The sequence below is a fragment of the Nothoprocta perdicaria genome, unplaced genomic scaffold (genome assembly GCF_003342845.1).
Source record: "Nothoprocta perdicaria isolate Ctin4 unplaced genomic scaffold, notPer1 scaffold_102, whole genome shotgun sequence".
NCBI lineage: Eukaryota > Metazoa > Chordata > Aves > Tinamiformes > Tinamidae > Nothoprocta > Nothoprocta perdicaria.
Genome location: NW_020454117.1, coordinates 83,531 through 102,855, shown reverse-complemented (window position 1 = coordinate 102,855; position 19,325 = coordinate 83,531). Strand labels below are relative to the sequence as shown.

General features: G+C 41.5%; 1 protein-coding gene across 2 annotated transcripts in view; it reads left to right on the top strand.

Moving 5' to 3' along the window:
- The window catches only part of LOC112949232 (OX-2 membrane glycoprotein-like), a 13,983-nt gene extending 2,720 nt beyond the window's left edge, over positions 1-11,263 (top strand). For both annotated transcript variants that reach the window (XM_026041623.1, XM_026041615.1), the window contains exons 3-6: positions 731-1,057; positions 1,733-1,999; positions 3,481-3,591; positions 9,399-11,263. In XM_026041623.1, coding sequence (XP_025897408.1) covers positions 731-1,057; positions 1,733-1,999; positions 3,481-3,591; positions 9,399-9,406 — 713 coding nt within the window. In that variant the 3' untranslated portion in view covers positions 9,407-11,263. The remainder of the gene's footprint in view (positions 1-730; positions 1,058-1,732; positions 2,000-3,480; positions 3,592-9,398) is intronic.
- The last annotated feature ends 8,062 nt before the right edge of the window (positions 11,264-19,325 follow it).

Sequence of the window (19,325 nt, the reverse complement as noted above, 5' to 3'; positions counted from 1 at the left end):
AAAAAAAAAAAAAAAAAAAAAAAAAAAAAAAAAAAAAAAAAGAGGGGGAATACAGATTGCTGGTCCTATTAAAGGTATCTTAGAGAGCTGAGATATGTGCGTGTTCCTGACAGCTGTGATGCAGAAACAACTTGAGCAGCATTTGGAGGTTGTGGCAGACAATACCTGTCCATTCAGCAATATTGGACACCTCTGTCTAAGCAAGTATGTTGGAGCCCCAGAGAAGAGTTCACACCTTCCCCTACTAGATCCTTTCCTTGGGATCCAGTGTCTCTTTTTCCCTCCCTCTCAAATACATTGCAAACTCTCAAGCTGTATCATCCCAAAATTTTCTTTAGCCAGTTTTTCCATGCAGTTCTCTGAGAAAAACTTTAAATGTGCCTCCCGTGGGCATTCAGTCTCCCTCTAGCTTTCTGAGAACAAAAGTCACCCGCTTATTGCTGAAGATGGGAAACCATAAATTGATTTAATAAAACTGAAGTGAGTCTATAGGGACTGGTGTGGCTTTTCCTGTTAAAGAGTCTAGTGGAAAAAGCAAGTGTAAATCAAGATTGCACCTTTGACTTCTGGGAGGAAACAAGGGCAGGACTTCTTGGTGTGAGAAAACCAAAGAAACGATATGTCTAATAAATTGCTGTGTCTGTTATAATACAAGCCTTAGAGTTAACTGCAGACTTTTAAATACCAGTGTGATACTAGCTTGTTTCATTCACTGTTTCTGTTGCTGCAGTGGTTACGCAGACAGGCTACCAAAAAGTGAAGATGGGTGACAAGGTGACTCTGAGCTGTGTCCTGACAGAGCCCAAGGAGGTTCTGCAAGTGACATGGCAAAAGAACTTGGAAAAAATCCCTGTGAATATAGCTACATACAGCAACATAATAGGACTAAAGATTCACGAGCCGTTTCAGAACCGAATAAATTTCACAAGCCTGCTTCTCAATGAGACAAACATCACTTTCTGGAACACGAGAATGGATGATACGGGATGCTACACATGCCTCTTCAACGTTTTCGCCCACGGCTCCTTMTCGGGAGATACCTGCCTGCATGTCTTTGGTGAGATTCCTTAGAAGAGTGTGTCTCTGCTGGAAAGTAAGATCTTTTCTCAGCTACAGCATTTCCTTCAATGGACTCAGAAACTCCAGTGGTAGGAGCTTGCTGCATGGGATGTAGCATAGAAGTAGGGCTTTATTAGTGTGAATAGGACTCTGTGGGGTTGTACTCTAGCCCGCTGTAGTTTTGACTTCTGAGCAGTTGTTGTTTGTTGTTTTGTGAGTATTAATTAAAAACTAACTCAACTGGGGTCTTTGTGCATCCCTTGAGCAGCTGGAACATGCACTGAGCAGTAATGTTCTTTTTGTGTCCTGTGAGTGCCAGGTACAACTCCAGTGCTGTAAACTACCATGCCAAACTCTTTCACTGATGGGAGATTAGCAAACAGGAGAAGAACATGGACCAAAAAATGGTTTTACTTGACAAATTATTTTGAAATCTGTGATTTCAGCTTGTGAAAAACTTTTACAGTATATCATTTTAGTATAAGGTGAAGAGCACTGAGCTATGGGGGAGGTGTTGGCCACTGTACTTACCTTGCCTTCTTGTACTAGGGGCTGTGTGAGAATTTGGCAGGCTCTACTCTGTTTGATACTTCAATTTGATACATCAAATTGCTGTTGATGCTTCTTGTCAGGTTCTCTCCAGTGACGGATTGTCTCATTTGTGTCTTGGAAGGTCTCAATGCATCTGTCCATTATAACATTTCTGAAGGGCATTTGACAGCCATCTGTGAGGCTGTTGGCTTCCCAGAGCCTACCATCAGCTGGAGCGGCTTGTTCAATTCTACTCCAACGCAGAAGGAGGTCAGGCACAGCAATGGGATCGTGTCCATCACCAGTAGGCTGGAGGTCTATGACACACGGAGCCTTGGGGAGCAAGACTTGACCTGCAAAGTAAGCAACAGGAATGAAGAAATGGAATTACCCCTGAAAATGAAAAAGGGTGGGTGAACGATGCAAGTTACTCATTAGTGTTCTCCTAGCCTCTGTCTTTTGCACTAGTATGTTTGGATCTGCTGTGAAAGACAGGGCATGAGAGGTGTGCCTGCCAGGTAAGATGGGAGGAGGACCTGCTCTGCACTCATCCTTGAGTTAGCAATATGTTGTGGTGTTCTGCTCCAAGGAAAACACCAAACTAGGGAGCTGTGGGATAGGGAGGCATCACAGATTCGGCAGCAAGTTAAAGCTCAGTTTTCAGATTGGCCTTTCTCATTTCTTTGACAGTCCAGAGGCATGTATCAAGTGAACAAAAAAAAYCTCAGGCAGACAAGAATGTGATCAGTTTTAGACACTTGGACTATTAAGATTTCCCCATAAAAATAAATACATCAATGTCACATCTAAACGCCTTGCAGTGCCAATTTATTTTTTCCTCCAAATTCTGCTCTGCTGGAGCAGTATTAACCCAGTTCTACAGGTAAGAAAGAGAAATATTATAAGCTTAAGTACCAACCTGAGTTTTTTCAGGAACGTTATGTTAAAACMTGATGTAAAGTTCAGATGTCTGCAAGTCTAGTGCCTTAAAGACCRTTTTCTCTGCCTTGTGGAAAGTAAGAAGACAGGTGAAGCAGCTTGTGACTGTGAATGAAATCCCTTAATAAGTGCTAAATGAAAAATGACTGTTATAGGAGAAATAGTAAAGAAAAAAATATAACTTTAAATTTTCTATCACAAGCTCAAAGTAATCAGTTCTTAGCTCTCAGTGATGTTACCTGAAAAATCATAACAAGTCGTTTTTATCTTATCTTAAATGCAATGTTCTTCTGCTTTATTTTGTTTGAAAATGAAGTATTTATTTGTAGACAGGAAAATGAGATTGTTGCTATTCATTCCTGTAAAAATGAAAAATCAGTTAATAACCCAATTTTTAAGCAAACTAGCCTTTCAGAGAAAGCAGAGTTCAAATGAAAAACTGAACATAGCTGCGCTAAAGGACATGATAGTTTTAGCTCCATGCAAATAAAATCTCACTGACGTTAGTGAGAAAGCTTACTGAAGTAAATTTTAACTGAGCCTTCATATAAATATTTGTATTAATGACATCCAAATGAAGTGGCCTGACCCAAGAAGATCAGCTGGAATGTTGTTTAGAGATACTGTCAGGTATCAAAACTATGAGCACACTTTCTTTTCTGGAAGTTCATTTAGTCTTTGCAACAGTGATGAAAAAGTCAACAGTCAAAGAAGTATCTGTTATTTGCAAACAAGAACTTGGCTTCTGGAGGAACACAGACATTCTTTGGGYAGTGTTAAGACTTGTATAAAATGGCTTTGAAGATGCACATACTCCCTCTGACTTTAGAGCTTTTGGAACTTTTGGAAAATCTCACTTCGGAGCCAGTGCCATTAATGAGGCAATCTCTTGGCTCTTTTTGCCCCTTTTATTTTTCCTATCTAAATCTTTTTGTTTCTTGTTCTTCACAGAAGAGTCATTCTCATTCCTTTGGCTGATCATTTTGGGGATTTTACTTTTGTGTGGTCTGACTGTGACTGCAGTGTGCTGGAGGAAGAGGACGTGCAAAAGGGGTCGAACTGGTGAGTTACCTGTCGCGTGGAAACCAGCAACTTGCACAGAGCAAAATGTCTTGAGAAAAATGTCAATTCGATGAGATATCGTTAAGGGCCGTCACATATTAGATCATATTAGATCATATTAGATCATATTAGATCATATTGGAATAATATTCATATTATTAATGTGACCAAAATTTTTAGAGGTTGCCTCAATAGCATGTAACTTTAGGGGCTCCTTTCCTGTTATTGCTGCCAAGGGACAATACATGACTGCAGGTTAGCAGGGGAGGTTACAAGCAGAGCGAGACACATTGCCTATATTTTCCTTTCAGGTGGAARTCTTAGCAGACATGGGTAATTCAGTAGCCATTCTTGCATTCACAGAGGGACATAAGCTTAATTCAGTCTAGGTCTGCTCAGAAGAGTTTTTGCCAGAACTGGTACACTGGAGAGAAGCTGTGGGTGAAGTGTATTGTGCCCTTGAGAAAAGGGCTCTTTTCTGTTCATGGAACCCTTACGTATTTTAAGATAAAACTATAAAATATGATRCATGATACATATGTACATACATACATATGATACATGTATGAATAGATACAAGGATGTTGTATGAATAGGTCGAAATGGTGAGTCTGGCTTTAAATCTTATTACAGTGTTAAGAAGTAGTTTCTGAAGTCAACAACTCCTGAATAGATCATTGTTTCATACTGATAATGTGATTTCATGCAAAGAGGAATTTCCAGAAATGCCAAACTACGTAAGTCTAGACACACAGCACTTACTGTTAAGAGGGAGTCAGCTAATAGATCTGCCTTTGCTAGAGGAACAAAATGCTTCACTGAGGGAGTTGGGGGAAAAGAAGCAAATGCTTTTTAGCTCCCAAATAAAACTTTGTAATCCTGTAAGCAATTCAGAAGATGAAAAAAAATGGTACAGTTCTTTAAATCACTGCTTAAAAACAAACTGCTTTTAATGTTTGGAATTTCAGAGCAACACAGAAGTTGACAGATATAAAAACACAGTGTCTAAAATTGAGGAACAAAGTTTGGAAAAGGCCAATGGAAAGTATTAAAGGTCTGGAAGAGAGATTACAAACGAACGGTCCATGAGTGAGCTGTAAGAGAAATTACAAACGAACGGTCCATGAGTGAGCTGTAAGACTAGTACCTTGTACTGGAGGAGACCTGTGGCCAAGTGCTGAGCAGAGGGGGCTGTGCCTCCTCTTTCTTACCTAACCACGTAGAGGTTGGAGTGTTCCTGGGGCAACGGGGACAGGGGCCATCAAACCCTGCTGCTCGAATTGCATCCGACTCCCCAGCCCTATGCATATCCTGGTGGATCACAGCCCCAAAATTTCGGTTACTGGCATTTCTTCCTACTTACAGCGGGTTTTGAGTAGCTGATGCTAGCTGTGGCTTCTACAAGAGCCTTTGAAGTCTTTTTGCCTCTTTTTTTTCCTTTTATTTTTTCTTTTTCTAATGTTGTCCAGTTTGTGAAGGTCTCTTTGATATCTTTTCAGTTATTTTTCTTTTAACTTCTGAAAAAGCCATGCACTATCCCAGATCCCTTTTGTAGCTAACTGGTTCTCCTTTATAAGGTAGCCAACATGTACACAAGGTGAACATGTGTAGTCCATCTTTCCAATGTTCATCCTTTTCCTGAAAGCCGCATTAATTAGCCTGTTGCGAAACCCTCTGACAATGACACAGCGTGGTTACTCCGCCACTATCTGATTTTCCTGGTAGTTCTGTTTTCTCCATTGTTAAAAGTCACTTTTCATCYTGAACATGATTCCACTGTAACTTTCCTGGCCAAATCCTTAGTGTGACAAGGATAGCTGTGAAGCTACAGTACTTTTAACTCTATATTTAGAATGTATTAGTCCTCTAGAGCTAGTATATATTAACAAGGAAATCCTCTATACCTCCCTGTCTCGCCTCTGAACAACACATGTTAGACCCAGGTCTGGTTTTGCGGTGGTTTGTTTTTCAACTGATCCTCTTTGAAATTAGAATCTATGCTCTTTAAAGCATTATGTACAGCAGAGAGAGCATGCCATTTAGTGGGAAAGCTTCTCTGTGCTTACTCTGCAGTATCCTCATATATTGTTGGAGCAAGGAACAACGCCTACATGTGTATTTCTGGGCACCAGTCTTAAAACAGAGCAAAAGAGCTAACAGCAGAGACTGGGAGGTGGCAGTTGGTTCCTGAGGTCACTTTCTGAGATTTCAACGCTTCTTTTCATTCTGTACTAGATAGAAAGCAAAGCCTTTCCAATTTTGTCCAGATGCCTGCTTTTTCAGCCTGAAACAGTGACTTTTATCAGGATGTCTGGGGACACTTCTCTGTCACAGTCTCTGCTGTACTGCTTCTGCTGCTCAGAGCAGGGTGATTTTCTTTGTTTTGTTTTTGTTTGCTATTGCTTCACCCTCCCCATGGCAGACACTTGGGAATCGGATGAGACACAGAGAGCAAAATTGTTGTCCCATGCCGAAGGTGTTTGCTCTAGGTCCCAGATGACAGAGCTTAAGACTCAGGAAGGCTCTGGAAAAAAGCCGACTGTGTGGATCTTCACAAAACCTCTCAAGTTGTCCAAGTGTCGTTTGTTTGGAAACAGGCTGGGCAGTCTTTGTGTCAAGAGCTGACAACAAAAGCATCAAAAAGTGTCAATCCTTATCCTTCCCCATGTACAGAGGCACACGTAGCTGTGCCTGTCACTTGAATTAAGTGTGATGAGCTGCTAGCAATTGCCTGCCTGCAGGTGGAATTGCCCCTGGGACAGAGGGTTTTTCAGTGCTACTCTTTTTAACAAAAAGTTAAATAAATAAAATTAAAAAAACAATTACACCTTTGCCAAAGTGGTTCAAATCAGGTATCTGAATCYAGAGACAGTCTAAATCAGTTCCTGTGGTTCTGCTGTTGCACATATATGGCAGCCTGGACATTCCCAACAGCATCAGTTGTTTCTTCAAGACCTGTTGGAAACCTGGGATTTYGGTCCAGCCAGCTAAGATGCTTTAGACTCAGAGGTGAAAACCTGGCAGGCTCTGTGGGGATTAAACGCCGTGCAAAATGTTTTATGGAGGCTTGTCATGTTCTCTGGGWAAAGTTTATTCCCAAATGACTATATATGCCAGTATTTTTTTAGTGTGATGGAAAGAAAAGTTGACCTTTTTTGGTATTTTACCATGTGCAACGTCTGGAAAACAGGACAGATTCTGGTTGCCCAGGCGCCCTTACARGAATGAGCACTTGTACAAGCTCTCCAATTGCTTTAGTTTTGTTTTCACTACACATGGCTATTTCCAGCTATTTCTGGAAAAGACGTTTTACTGCTGTCAGCTAGTGCTTACCCAGTTGAGGAGAGGCTGAGCTGACTATAAACCTTGGCTAAAAATGATCTCCATCCTGTTTTGTCTATATGACTGTCCTTATTACTTCTGTGGATGTATTTTGGCATGCAGCTATGCAGCTCCGTTTTTTCTTAGACTTCAACATTGTGAAAAGAACAACTCAGGGTTAAAAGACTGGTCAATGAGCAGCCCATTGGTGCCACTTGGGCTCTGGGTCCCGTCCTGTCTGGATGGGCAGCGGGGCTCATTGTCCCAGCGCTGCTGTGGCCCTGCTTAGCCCAGGGAAGCTCTTCAAGGAGGTCATGGAGGCTTTGAAGGTTTTTCCATGTTCCCGGCAGGAATACAGCCCTGTGTGCTTGGCAAGTGTGCGTGCAGCCATCTAGTTTCCTCCTGGGAAGAGGAAATAAAGCCTGTCTATTCCAGACAGGATGGAGGTGCTGACACAGGAAACCTTCCAGAGTTTGTCCTTCTTACCTAAGGCAGAGATGATTAACCGGAGATTACTAGAAATTAAGTTCCTCAGTTCCTCTTTTTTTTTTTTTCCACTTTTTTTTTTTTGCAAATAATGGGGACATTTTGCTATGTATGATTAACAAAATGTCCCATGCATCATGTCTAGGCCCTCTTTTTTTTTTTTCATATAAATAATAGCACTTTGTGGCCAGTCTGACAGCTGAAATGGAGGGAAAATAGCATTTCTATGATATATATGAACTGTTACTTTCTGTTTTGATTGCTCATTAACTCCTTGGTAAGAATTACATAGATGTTCAATTCTGAACTGTATTTTTGCTTTAGAAAAGGAGAAAAAAATACTTTGTCAGGATGTAGTGTGATTAGATAAGGGCATGGAAACCTTTCTAATATACTTCTCGGCCAAATGTAAGGAGGCCAGGGATTTTGTTTTTCCTCTCTCCACTGATTAATTTACTAGCTGTCACTTTTTAAGTAGAATACTCCATTGTCTTCATGTAGGTGCCATTTGGGTAAATTACTTGTCATCCAGTAGGCTGGACATAAATTCAGTATGTAAAACATAAAGGCTTCTTCCTCTGTAATGTTTTCAAGAATGCGGCTTTATTGTATATTAATAGAATTTTCCCCTGATAATTTTCTCTAATTCCTTCTCATGTTAACTAAAAGGACCTTAAAAAAAAAAAAAAAAAAAAGGAAAAAAAAAGCCCTATTTAAAAAAAAAAAAAAAAAGGTCACAAACTGGAGGAGACTCAAACACCAGGACTAAATTTTGGGATATTAAGCTACTGGTATGTTCAACAAATACTTGTAATTATATATTTTCGTAACCAGCAAAGTTGTTTTGYTTTTCATGATTTAGAAATCCATTTAGGTTTTTGTGTATTCCCAGTCTGTGTCATGTTCTGAATTTTGCAGTGTGTGGCTCTCACAGCTTGGTCTTCTTTAGTAGCAGGTACCTAAACATTTGTTTATTTCCCTTTTACAGTAAGTCATTCCTGTCGTATAGAGCAAGATCCTATACTAATCCTAAAGATTGGTCATGCTGTGCTCCGGGTCTTTTGTTTGTGATTTGCCATTTAAATACACAGTGAGGCTTTGTACAGTCAGGAAGGGCTGTTGCGATTGCCTGGCTTCCTTCAAAGTACCTTGCTGAATTTTACGGAGATATAAGGGAATGAGTATCAAACCACACTCCATTTGAAGCAGGAGGCAAATTYCCGCATCGCTCTGTGTTGAAAGCACCACCGTCCAGGGTCAGCAAGGGCCGTGTTGTGCCCTGCTGCTCCTCCAGCAATCTGAAGGCTTTTAGGCTGGATGTTTGGAATTTCCAGGCTCTTGAGTTTCATGGTAGGATGTGCACACTTCATTTAGGTGTAGCTGTATCTCCTGCAGTTTACTGAGGGGAGCTGGTTGCTGTTTAAAGCGATAAAGTGAATAACCAGCTGTTATTCAGAAGGCAAAAGAAAGTGTCACCCCTCAGCCCCGGAGAGAGGCAGGCACGTGGGCAGGCCAAGGCTGCGAAACTCGCCTTAAACTGCGCCTCTTCAGTTTGTTGTCTCTAGGCGCTATAAACAAAGCTACAGAATAAGTTTGAAATGGGAAAATAATCTTTGGGGATTTGACCATGTTGCCTTTTATAGCCTGCTTTAAGCTGGAAATGATTTTGGAGTCTTGGTGATTTTAGATTACTRAGGACAAAGCCTTCATTTAAATCTTCTAATGCAATTATATCTTCTGGTTCTGGTTGTATGTTTTCTTCTAAAAAAATAGAAAAGGAAAAAGAAAGGACTTTTTTATACTTATGCCATAAGTCTAAGTTTTTTGAAATCAGAAACTTGAATTTCTCTGTCAATTGTTATTTTATGTTTTTATATTTTCTCTACTGTTTATCGACTCTCACTGCCCCCGTGCTGCTCAGCAAGACCGGATGAGGCAACACAGGGGCCACAATTCATTCTTTTCTCCTGTGTTTGTTTGTTTGTTCATTTGTTTTCTAGGATTCTAGAAGATTTTCAGTCATCCACCAGATTACTACAGCTCAACAACCTGAAGTCAGCCTTTAAAACCAGGGACTTGGTTGGCAAGGCTGGAAAGTAACAACCATAAAAAAGAATTACATCAGGACCGGGGCSCTACCCTATCTAGATGCTGTGCCTATTGCTAAAAGATTAAGTACAATGTTTGTTATCCGGTCCAGACACTTAAATATATAAAACAGGGTCGAGGAAGGAAACATTTACTTGGACTATTTTGAGTGTTGCCAGTTTGCAAAGCAAAGGGGATTTYATTTCTTTCAGCTCAGTTTGAAAGCTGCCAGGTTCGGGAGCTTTGCAGGCTCTCATGGGGAAGGTCTTGTTTCTTCCTTTTTGGACACACTGTTTAGAGCGGTCTCTCCTGCCTCCATCCTTTTGTGTCCTTTGCCTTTGAATGCAAGCAACCTGCTGGCCCAACACAACTCTCGGACTCGGACTTTCTCCTGCAAGATGTTGCCCCCGGAGCTACCCCTCATGCCTCACTACTGTGAACCTTGTGGTATCAACAAGAAGTTTGACAAAGGYTGTTAGATGAAGTGCTGTGGTTTTGGCAGCCACCGAAGGCCCTGTGCTAATGATACAAGCTGGGGCACAACCCCACTTCATCCCCAGGCTGTTTCACAGCTCCTTCTCATTTTTATTCTTGTTTGCTCTCAAATTACTGCGCATTAAATGCCTGCCTGTTTCCAGGCACAACGGTTCTGCCTGTCCCATGGGCTACACCGTGCCACGTTGATGGTGAGAGTGGGTGGCCCCYGGGCACTGCATCACCCTTCATCTTAATTTGCAGGAGGTCAGAGCCTCTGCTTGCCCTGCTCCAGGGGCTTGGCAAGGGCTCAGTGCATATTTGCTAGTATAGACGTTGCTAAAAACAAGCCTACCTCTGAGCACACCAACTGACAGGTGGGAGGACAGAGAGAAGTCCTCTGGGAATTTTGGCTCYACTGGTGAGTACCAATGTCTGAGATGCATCTTCTGTTCTGGGTGGATATTGGTTATCCTATTGGGTTGGCCAGCTGTCTTCTCTTGCCTGTTGGATTTGATTAGCCTTTTTTTTTTGTGCATCTGTAGTGTTATGTTGTGTTGTGTTTAACATTTTTTAACATTTTAGATTGTGCTTTTTATGTAATAAAATAATCAAACAGATACTGTCTATCTAAGCATCAATGCGGAAGATTTAACAAATGGGAGACTTAAAACTAACTTTTTTTTTCCTAAGGATACACGATATTACATTATAGAATGGCAGCCTCTTCAAAGTCTGGCTCAAAAAATGTGTGTATACATGTCCCCATGTACTCTTGAGGGCATGAGAGGAATGATGTTTGCTCTTAATGTTGTCAGCAACCTCGCTATTTTGCAGGTACAATACAGTGTATTGTACATATTTTTAAACTTAAAAATTTGATCAAGCAAGCCCACCAAATATTGCTTTTTTTTGGCTGCTAAGAATAGTTGATTTAGGATACCAATAATGCTGCATTCCAAGTTTGCCCTTCTATTTACATTTGATATAACATTCCTTTTTGTACAGAAGTGGGACTTAAAGGCTTTTATGTCTTTTTTGTTTTGTTTGCAGTTTTTTAGTTTTGGATTTTGCTTGTTTGCTTGTTTCCAAAAGTCTTTTGAGCAAAGTAAGTTTGAAAATGAATTTAGAAAATATGTTTGACCACAGCAGCTGCATTTTACTTCACATTTGACTGATGACTGATCAGCTGAATGACCRATCAATCAAATTACAATTTTATAGCTTTTTAGCAATATGGCATGTCTCATGTTTGCTGCTTAATTATTCCTTATTTAAAGTTACATGTTTTACTGATGTATTGGCTRTCTTGTCTTGTGTATTTGCCTTTGCTGAGAACATATAAATAAAACAACTTTTAAAGTAAGACTGTATGATTCCTCTCACTTGTAAGTGACTCATATAATGTTGTCACAACTGGTCTTCAGATCTTGAGACAAAACATGTGTTCAACCACTCTGTTAGTACTCAAGTGGAGAGAAGCATCATGCTTGAGCTGTAAGTGTGTGATTAAATCCCTTGGAAAAGGCAGTAGTGGCCTGTGATGTTCCTGAAGACATATGACCTTTTGTGGTGAAACCACAGTGATTTTTGTTGTTGTTGTTGCTGTTGTTGATTTGTCAGATAATTGGCCTGCACTTTTCTTTTTAAAAGAGATGTGATGTCGAGAACTCGCTTCTGGTTAAAAGGATGTGGCAATGCTCCCATCTGCCTAAAGGAATAGAGTGGTAAATTACACCCTGTGTTTCACTATATTGGGGAAAAACAGCAMTTTCTTGCTCCTCTGAGCTCTGGTGTAAGTAAGGTAGAACTAACCATGATTTCCCCAAAATTTGAGGCTGTGACATAAACTTCCACTTAAAACAACTTTTTGGGGAAACAAACATGCTGCCAGTAGTTTGTCCCATTGCTCCTGAGGAGCAGCCCACTGGGTGCTGGCTAGAAGCAAAGGCTCCATTGCCTATTCCCTCCTTATTTGATGGAAACGTCGAGCTCTGCTTCCCCTCAGTAGGGCAAAACAAACGTAGAGAAACAAAGCTAGTGTGCGGGCCGGGAGGGAGACACGGAGGCCCTATGTAAGAGCTGCTTTTGGCTGATGGCCTGCCCCTCTGAGATTGTCAAGATTTTGGCTTCTGGGCTGGAAAGCTTGAGGATGAATAGCTTAGTTGCTACAGCTGTGTCCTCCCTTTGTGTGGTTTTCTTCCTGGCAGGCTCAAGGCTGACGGTCCTCTCCGTCTTGGGTTGACGCGCGGGGCAGGAAGGTGAGGCCTCTGCTAGAGATAATCGGGGTTCCTGAGCCTAGCTGAGCTGATGGCAAGAGAACGGTTGTCAAAGCTTGGTCAGGCAGAGCTACGGCTCTTAGGTGGGAAAGGAGGGGGAGTTTGCAAAGAACTGTCACTTGTGACACCGAAACAGAGATGGCTTTCTTCCTTGCCTCGTCCGCTTTTGCATTGCTTTGCCACATCCAAGTCAGCTGCGCTGCTGCAGCCGCCTCTAAAAGCGAGTAAAGGCATGCCGGGTCTTTCCTCTTGTATCCTATCCAGAAAAAACGGGATATAGGAGACTTTGTGGATGTCCATGGGTGCTCTCTCCCCACGTGTTGCCGTGCATGCCTGCTAACTTGGCTCCTTGGCCAGGCGGTGCCYGGCGCTGCTGCAGCGGTCACTGCCAGAGCAGGGAGAGCGCTTCTCTGTGGTGCAGTGAGTTGCTGGAGGAGAAAGGGCAGAATAATTTTAGAAGCTAGGAGGATGTAGGGTATTTGCTGGGCTTTTTTTTTTTTCTTTCTTTYTTTCTTTTTTTCCCCAAGATTAATTAGGTGACGCTAGCAACAGAATAGGCGCTGGGCAAGAACTGGTGTGTCAATGAGCAGTACTTAGCAATCGAAGGGAGCTTGAAAGAGCTTGCAAGTTAAGAGAACTGTGTTTAAAAGGAAGTATTTCTGATATTTCTGATGCCATTTGTATTTAGCAATATTCACTCTGAATATCAGTATTGTCTGCTGTCTCTTTTCAGGGACTGACTTCATACAATTTTTAATTCTGATCAGGAGTTTTTATTTGCCTGATCTTATACTCATGACAACCAGTTGTAAACCTCTGCAACCTTCTGCTGCTGCTTTCTGTAGGGTCAGCCTCCTAATAGGGTGCCGATCATTCTGTGCCAAGAGAAATTCACTTTACAAGATTTTCGAGCAAATTGAAACGCTCACCAYGACTAGGGCATAGATGGCTAGTATGTCTTCCAAGTCAGCAACTTCGGTGTCTTCAAGAACTCTGAGTGTGCAAAGTTTCAGAAAGACTTACCTACCCACCTTAGGAGGAAAACCAACTACGATGTGGGCTGCTCGTTTTCCAGTGAGGCCCTCCAAGTTGCTATAGTCCTTGTGCTAAAGCACAGATGAAAATCTGCAGCTTCTCTGTGCCTAAAGTRCCAGTATCTTCTCTGTGGACTTGGGACCCTTTTGCTGTGTAGTACACAGRGATGACTTGAAGGCAGCGGAACTGACAGGCTCTCCACGCTGTGTTTCATTGGGAGCCCTGCAACATACCCTGATGACGCCCGGATGCACAGGATGGGGAAACACGGAGCAGGATCCCAGCCTTGGCGTTGCTCTCTGTTTACTTAAGAAAACTGAGCTGTCAGATTTCCTTACTGATTTGCTGTTCAGTAAATGGCTTCTGGAAAACAATGTAGCTGAATGTAGGAAGTTGACAAAAGAAGGAAATCAGATGTTTTCCCACTGCTTGTTTGAGATGAGGTTTAAGCAGGTCACTTTTTACTCGGTGAAGTGCCTATCATACAGGCTGCCTCTTCTGCTGGTGGTATTACAGAGCTGYAGAACAATTGGAGTTGGAAGGGATCTTTGGACATGATGTAATTCAAACCCTTGCCAAGTAGGCTCCTTTAGGGTGCGCTGTGTAGGATGGTATCTGGATGGCTTTTGAATATTTATCCAGCTTTACCAAGAGGTGGAAACTCCTGTTTGAGTGCTGTCACCCTCCAAGTAATGAAGTTTTCCCTTGTGTTCAGACAGAGCTTCCTGTGTTGCAGTTTGTGCCCATTGTCTTTTGTTGTATCACTGAGCATCACTGAAAAGGGTTTGGCTCTTCTTTACACCCTCCTTAAACTTAAAACACTGATAACATCACCCTCAACTTGTCTTTTCTCCAGATTAAACAGTCCCAGCTCTCGCAGCCTTTCCTCATGTGAGAGGTACTCCAGTCCCCTAATCATCTTGATAGCCCTCCACTGGACTCTCTCCAGCAGCTCCATGTTTCTCTGTATTAGGGAGAACCCAGAACTGGGTACAGTACTCCAGATGTGGCCTCACCAGGGCTCACTAGAGGTGGAAGATTCCCTTCCCTGACCTCCTGGCAATTCTGCTCTTAATGCATCCCATTTAGGGTAGGAAACTATTAAGGAAGTACTTAATGTATTTCAGTTCGTAAACATACTGAAATCCACCCTTGACATCACCCACCCTTGAAGTRTTCCTGATTTCACCTCCTTTATGTCCTTTCTTTGGCATATGTCCTTCCCTGTCCTCTAGTCCTTTGTTCCCCTTAGTCCTGGATGTATCTTGTACTTCTTGCTCTTTCTGTCCATCTGGCTGGTTGCTTTTCTTCTCTGATGCTGGAGTATTCACAGCCGTCGCTCCATCACATGAAGGTATTGCTTTATCTAACCCTGATTCTCATCCTTGTTTCCAAACTAGGTCTTATGGAAGGAGTAAATAACCCGCAAACCAGTAGRAAGAGCAGGGAAAACCAGCAGCAGATGCCTGCCCATCAGTTAACAGCAGGAGCTCCCTGTAGATCCTGGCACCTAGGACACCCCATTTTCTCCTCCTTCTTCTGGCTTCTTGAGTCTCCTAGAAAGATACGAGGAAGACGTGAAGCTGCAACTGTGTAATGTGACCCATGTTTCATCATGCAGAGAAGAGGAAGCTCCACTGCTGCAGTTGTGCTAAGCTAGGATCATGTAAAGCAGTTGGGGTGGCAGCCCTTTTAACAACTGCTTTTTGGCTGTTGCTTTGCTGTGGCTTAGTAGGAGCTGAAACAATTTCTGTTTAGCATTTAAATGAAAGTTTAATTTCTCCTTAGGCAGAAAAGAGATGACTCCTCCCACACCAAGCTTTAAAAGAAAGGAAGTTGAGGGAACTTTTTTGTTTGAAAAATTTCTATATAAACTTTATATAATACTTGATAAATATCTGTCTAACTCTACAGCTGATCTCATGGCTCCAAAGACCGTATGCACATGAATCCTCATTTTAGACCTTTCACTGAATGCACGTTCCTAATGCTTCCTGGACCCATTTCACTTTTCTCTACGAACAGGGACAGGTAACAGAGCACAGCGACTCCGCGTGTATGGTGTGTCCAGATCATCCAGGGATCTTGTTTTCCAGTTTTCTTGTTTTCATCTTGTTTATTAGAGGCTTTCATCTTTCTTCCCTGCCAGTTGGGAGATCCTCAGTAGACTGGTACTTGTGGTAGGAAAGGCTTTGAATGTCAAAACATCAATAGAGAAAGTACTGACAGTCTTCTAAAATGAAAGGGTGATGAGAAATGACCCTACAAGTGGCAGATTTAGGCCAGAGAAATCCTTGGGGATTAATGTAGAGATTTGGCTCCTCTCTCTTGTGTTATTTATGTTATTATATGACTGAAGAAGTGTAACGCTGGAAGAAAAAAATAATAATCCTGGGAAAAATGCTTTTCTGCCACAGCTTGGAAGAAAAAAAAAAGTTTTATCCCATAAGACACTCTCACTGAATCTAATTTTGAAGATGTTTTCTTTATGCTTCATAGCCCTGGTTTTCTTTTAGGCCCATATCCTGTGAGAGTTCAGCCTACTTTACCCACAGCTTGTCTTTTTTTTTTTTTCTTTCCCTGTCCAAACCCGGGATAGGAAAAGGTGAGACCCACGAAAACCATGGTTTGCCCTGCTCCCTGTGAGCAATTCTGTTGATATAGTGACCAAGTTGGGAAAGGCAGGATGAGGGCTGGGCTAGTTTGTTCCCGAGGTAGCAAAACTACTTATAAAGAGCTGACTCCCAATCTTTGTTTTTGTAAAGGATTGTGGTTAGCTCCCACATCTTTCCTACAAGCAGGGCACTGCGGAAGGTAGGATGAGAGATGGGCCATGTGGGCCGTTGGTCACTGAGTTATTTTCTTATTTTAAGTTATTTTTTGTGACCTTCACTGCTTGAGTTCAGGGAATGTGTCCAAAGATCACCAGGGAGAAACAAAGCTCCCTGCTAAGCTGTGTGAATTTTAGCTCACATAAAATGATTAGGAGGAGAAGGGGAGCCACAAGAAGCTTTTGGTGCAGGTAGTATGGGGRCATGTAGTCACCTCAGTGGGATGTTTTCACAGGCAGTGTCATGTGTTTTCTCCATCTCCCCCAACTACCTTTTTATCTCTGTTGTTCCTGTGCCTCACCTTTGCTCACTGCCCGCATGCCTTTTTTTCTTTCCATCTCACGTTTTGTTTGCTCTTTTAGCTCTTTGCTTGCCATCACCTTTGGACCCTGCCATGCCCAGATTTTATATCAACTGTAGTGGAAACAACAGCATGTTTTGGCTCACAGTAGCTGCATGTATTTTGGCAGCACTGAGGGATACCTGTAGGCCTAGACTGGTACAGGCATGGCTCTGAAAGATAAGCTTTGCTCTGAGATAAGAGGAGTCTAAAGACCAAAAGTAGTGCTTGTGCCGTGAGGTATGGTTATTCCAGTCCRCAGATGTCATCCCTTCCATTAACTTATGTCACCAGCTCATCCCTTACATACGGATTTCTATAAAGTGAATCAAAAATATTTTTTTTCAATGCAAACACCCACAAGCCTAAGAGAGTCACATTTCTTCCAGAATTAGTGAATGGTAAACATGATTAAAAGATAATTGCAAAGAAAATTTCTGTGAAGAGTATATCCTGATATTTCACAGGCAAGTTTTACCTGAGTGACTCATTCTCTACACAGAGGAAAACACGGCACCTCTTATTCTTTCCRTTGTCAATATTTTAAAGTATTCCACTTTTGGCTCTAAGAAGCACTAATTAATGATAAGCTGTAACTTTCCATGCTATTTTTCCAACACGTGTAACACGTGTTTTGTTGATATGCATGTGTTTAGTAGCTTTCTTTTTTTTGAAAAAATGAAAATTGGGCAAATCTAATGCATTAAGGGAAAAAGGCAAGGAAAGATTTTTAACTTATGAGATATAATCTTGACTTCYGTTTAAAAAGAATCTAAGCTCAAAAACCCACTTAAAATAGATCTCAAACAGCATAAAGCTGTCAAAGCAGATAAACAATCTTTAGTAGGCAGTGTGGAAACTTTTAAGAATCTAGATTGAAAACTGTGGGAAAAAATGTGCAGATGTCTCCACTGTTGGATCAAAAGATCTTTCTGTGCTTAAATGTGAGGGTGCAAGCACAATCTATTCATTGGTTCTTATTTAAACTCAAATAATAAGGAGAAGGATTTCCTCGCTTAGAAGCTAGAAGTATCTTCACTAGAGATAATGGTGTTAAAATATCTATCATATGATGTTCTGATAAACTTTAAAGGACTCAAGTTCTGTAACTTACATAATTCCCTTGGACTTTCCAAAAAGCATGCTCAAAATGTCCAAACCTGGGTGCTACATAGTAAAGCACTGCCTTTACATTTGGCTGTTGCTTATTTAAGTTCCTGAACTTGCACAGATCAGAAATTATCTGGTGGCACCGCAAAATACAGAGTGAGGCTCAAAATGCAGTTTGAGGAATCAAAGGGAAAGTCCACTGCCCTCAAATTCAGAAGTAGTTCATTCAGGGCAACCTTAAAGGTCGTGTTTGTATAAATAAAGGGTTTGTTTTAAAGAGATTAACAGTCATTTGGGTTACTTTATTGGAGATCTAACAGGAATGGGCAGCAAGAGTAATAGAGAGGAAAGAAGCCTTAAGTAATGCTCAGGAAAAGGGTGTGTGATCTGTTCATATGAATTGTTTGAAGCTAATTGCATTAAATGAAGAGGAGGATTAGGCATCACCAGAAAGAGCACCGCCTGCTTTTGGAAGGAGCGGAAGGGAGATCCTAAAAGATATAGGTCATGCAAATAACAGGATGAATAATATGAAAGTGCTGTTTTATCATTATGTGACTAGGAAATGACAGAAGTTTACATATGTAACCTGAGTTTGGCATTGTTGAATGTACATATGAGCATAGTCTCAATCTGCATTTTTCCCCATGTGACTTCTCTTCATGCAGCAATTGGAGTAAGTAGTGCTTATAAATTTTGGTTGTTTACTTATTTATTTATGATTTTTTCATGAAGCTCATACTCATTTGCTGCTCTACCTGAGTGCTTCAGTGATGTGAATCATCCTGTCACTTGCTTCTCCTCCTCCACCCTCCAAAGGAGGAAGACAGGCAGGGTCACACAGAGTCCATCACAACCTACTGGAGCAGGCAAGGGTCCAGGTTCAGGAAATGAGTGATGTGCAGTGAGGACTGAATGGGCTTCCTACCTTTGTCTTCCTTTTCTTTAAGAAGTTGAGTTATTGTGGAGTAAAACATCAGTTTTGTGTGATGCAAACAAAAAAAGACAGAAACCAAGCACAGCCCTGTTTCCTCTACCCTCCCTCAAGTTCTCTTTTGCTTTTTAAGCAAGACCATCACCATCTAAAGAAGGATCCAATGCTACATAGACATCAAAGTAGCATTTTTAAATGTATCATCTATTCAGATAGCATTGAAATGCTATAATCTTCCAGAAACGCTCTGTTTTTATACATCATTAGTTATAAAAACAATGTCTGACAAATGGAAAATTTTAAGCAGAAAACATTTTTTTATGAGCATTTCACTCAGCTTCTTAAGGGAGCTTAGGACAGAYTCTGGAAAGCTTTACTGTGGCGGGAGAAGGGGAAAAAATTAAGATGTGGTTTATGACCAGTGCATTAAATGATACACCTGAGCATCAGTGTAAATCTTTCCTGGTATTTGACAGTGCATACCTTTGTGGACAGAGCTGCCAAGTATCTCTCATGCTCATCTAGACAAAAATACAATTTTTCATGCAACGGAAACACTCTTGGTTATTTTTTAAGTCTGGGAGCATTTGTTTGTTTTCTTTCCCGGAGTGGTTGGCATGTTGATGCCCAACCAAACCCAAGCCCCTAATGCCAGGTGCATGGTGATGGCCCCTCAGCAGATGGGCACCCTCCTTGGGAGCACCCAGCCATCAACCACAGCAGCACRTCGGGCTGCATGTGCAAACCAGGCAACGTTTGCCTTAACGTTGCAAAGAAAGCTTTTTAAAAAATGGCTCTTTAATTATATTGTGAGCTGTGGCCCTGTCAGTGCCATT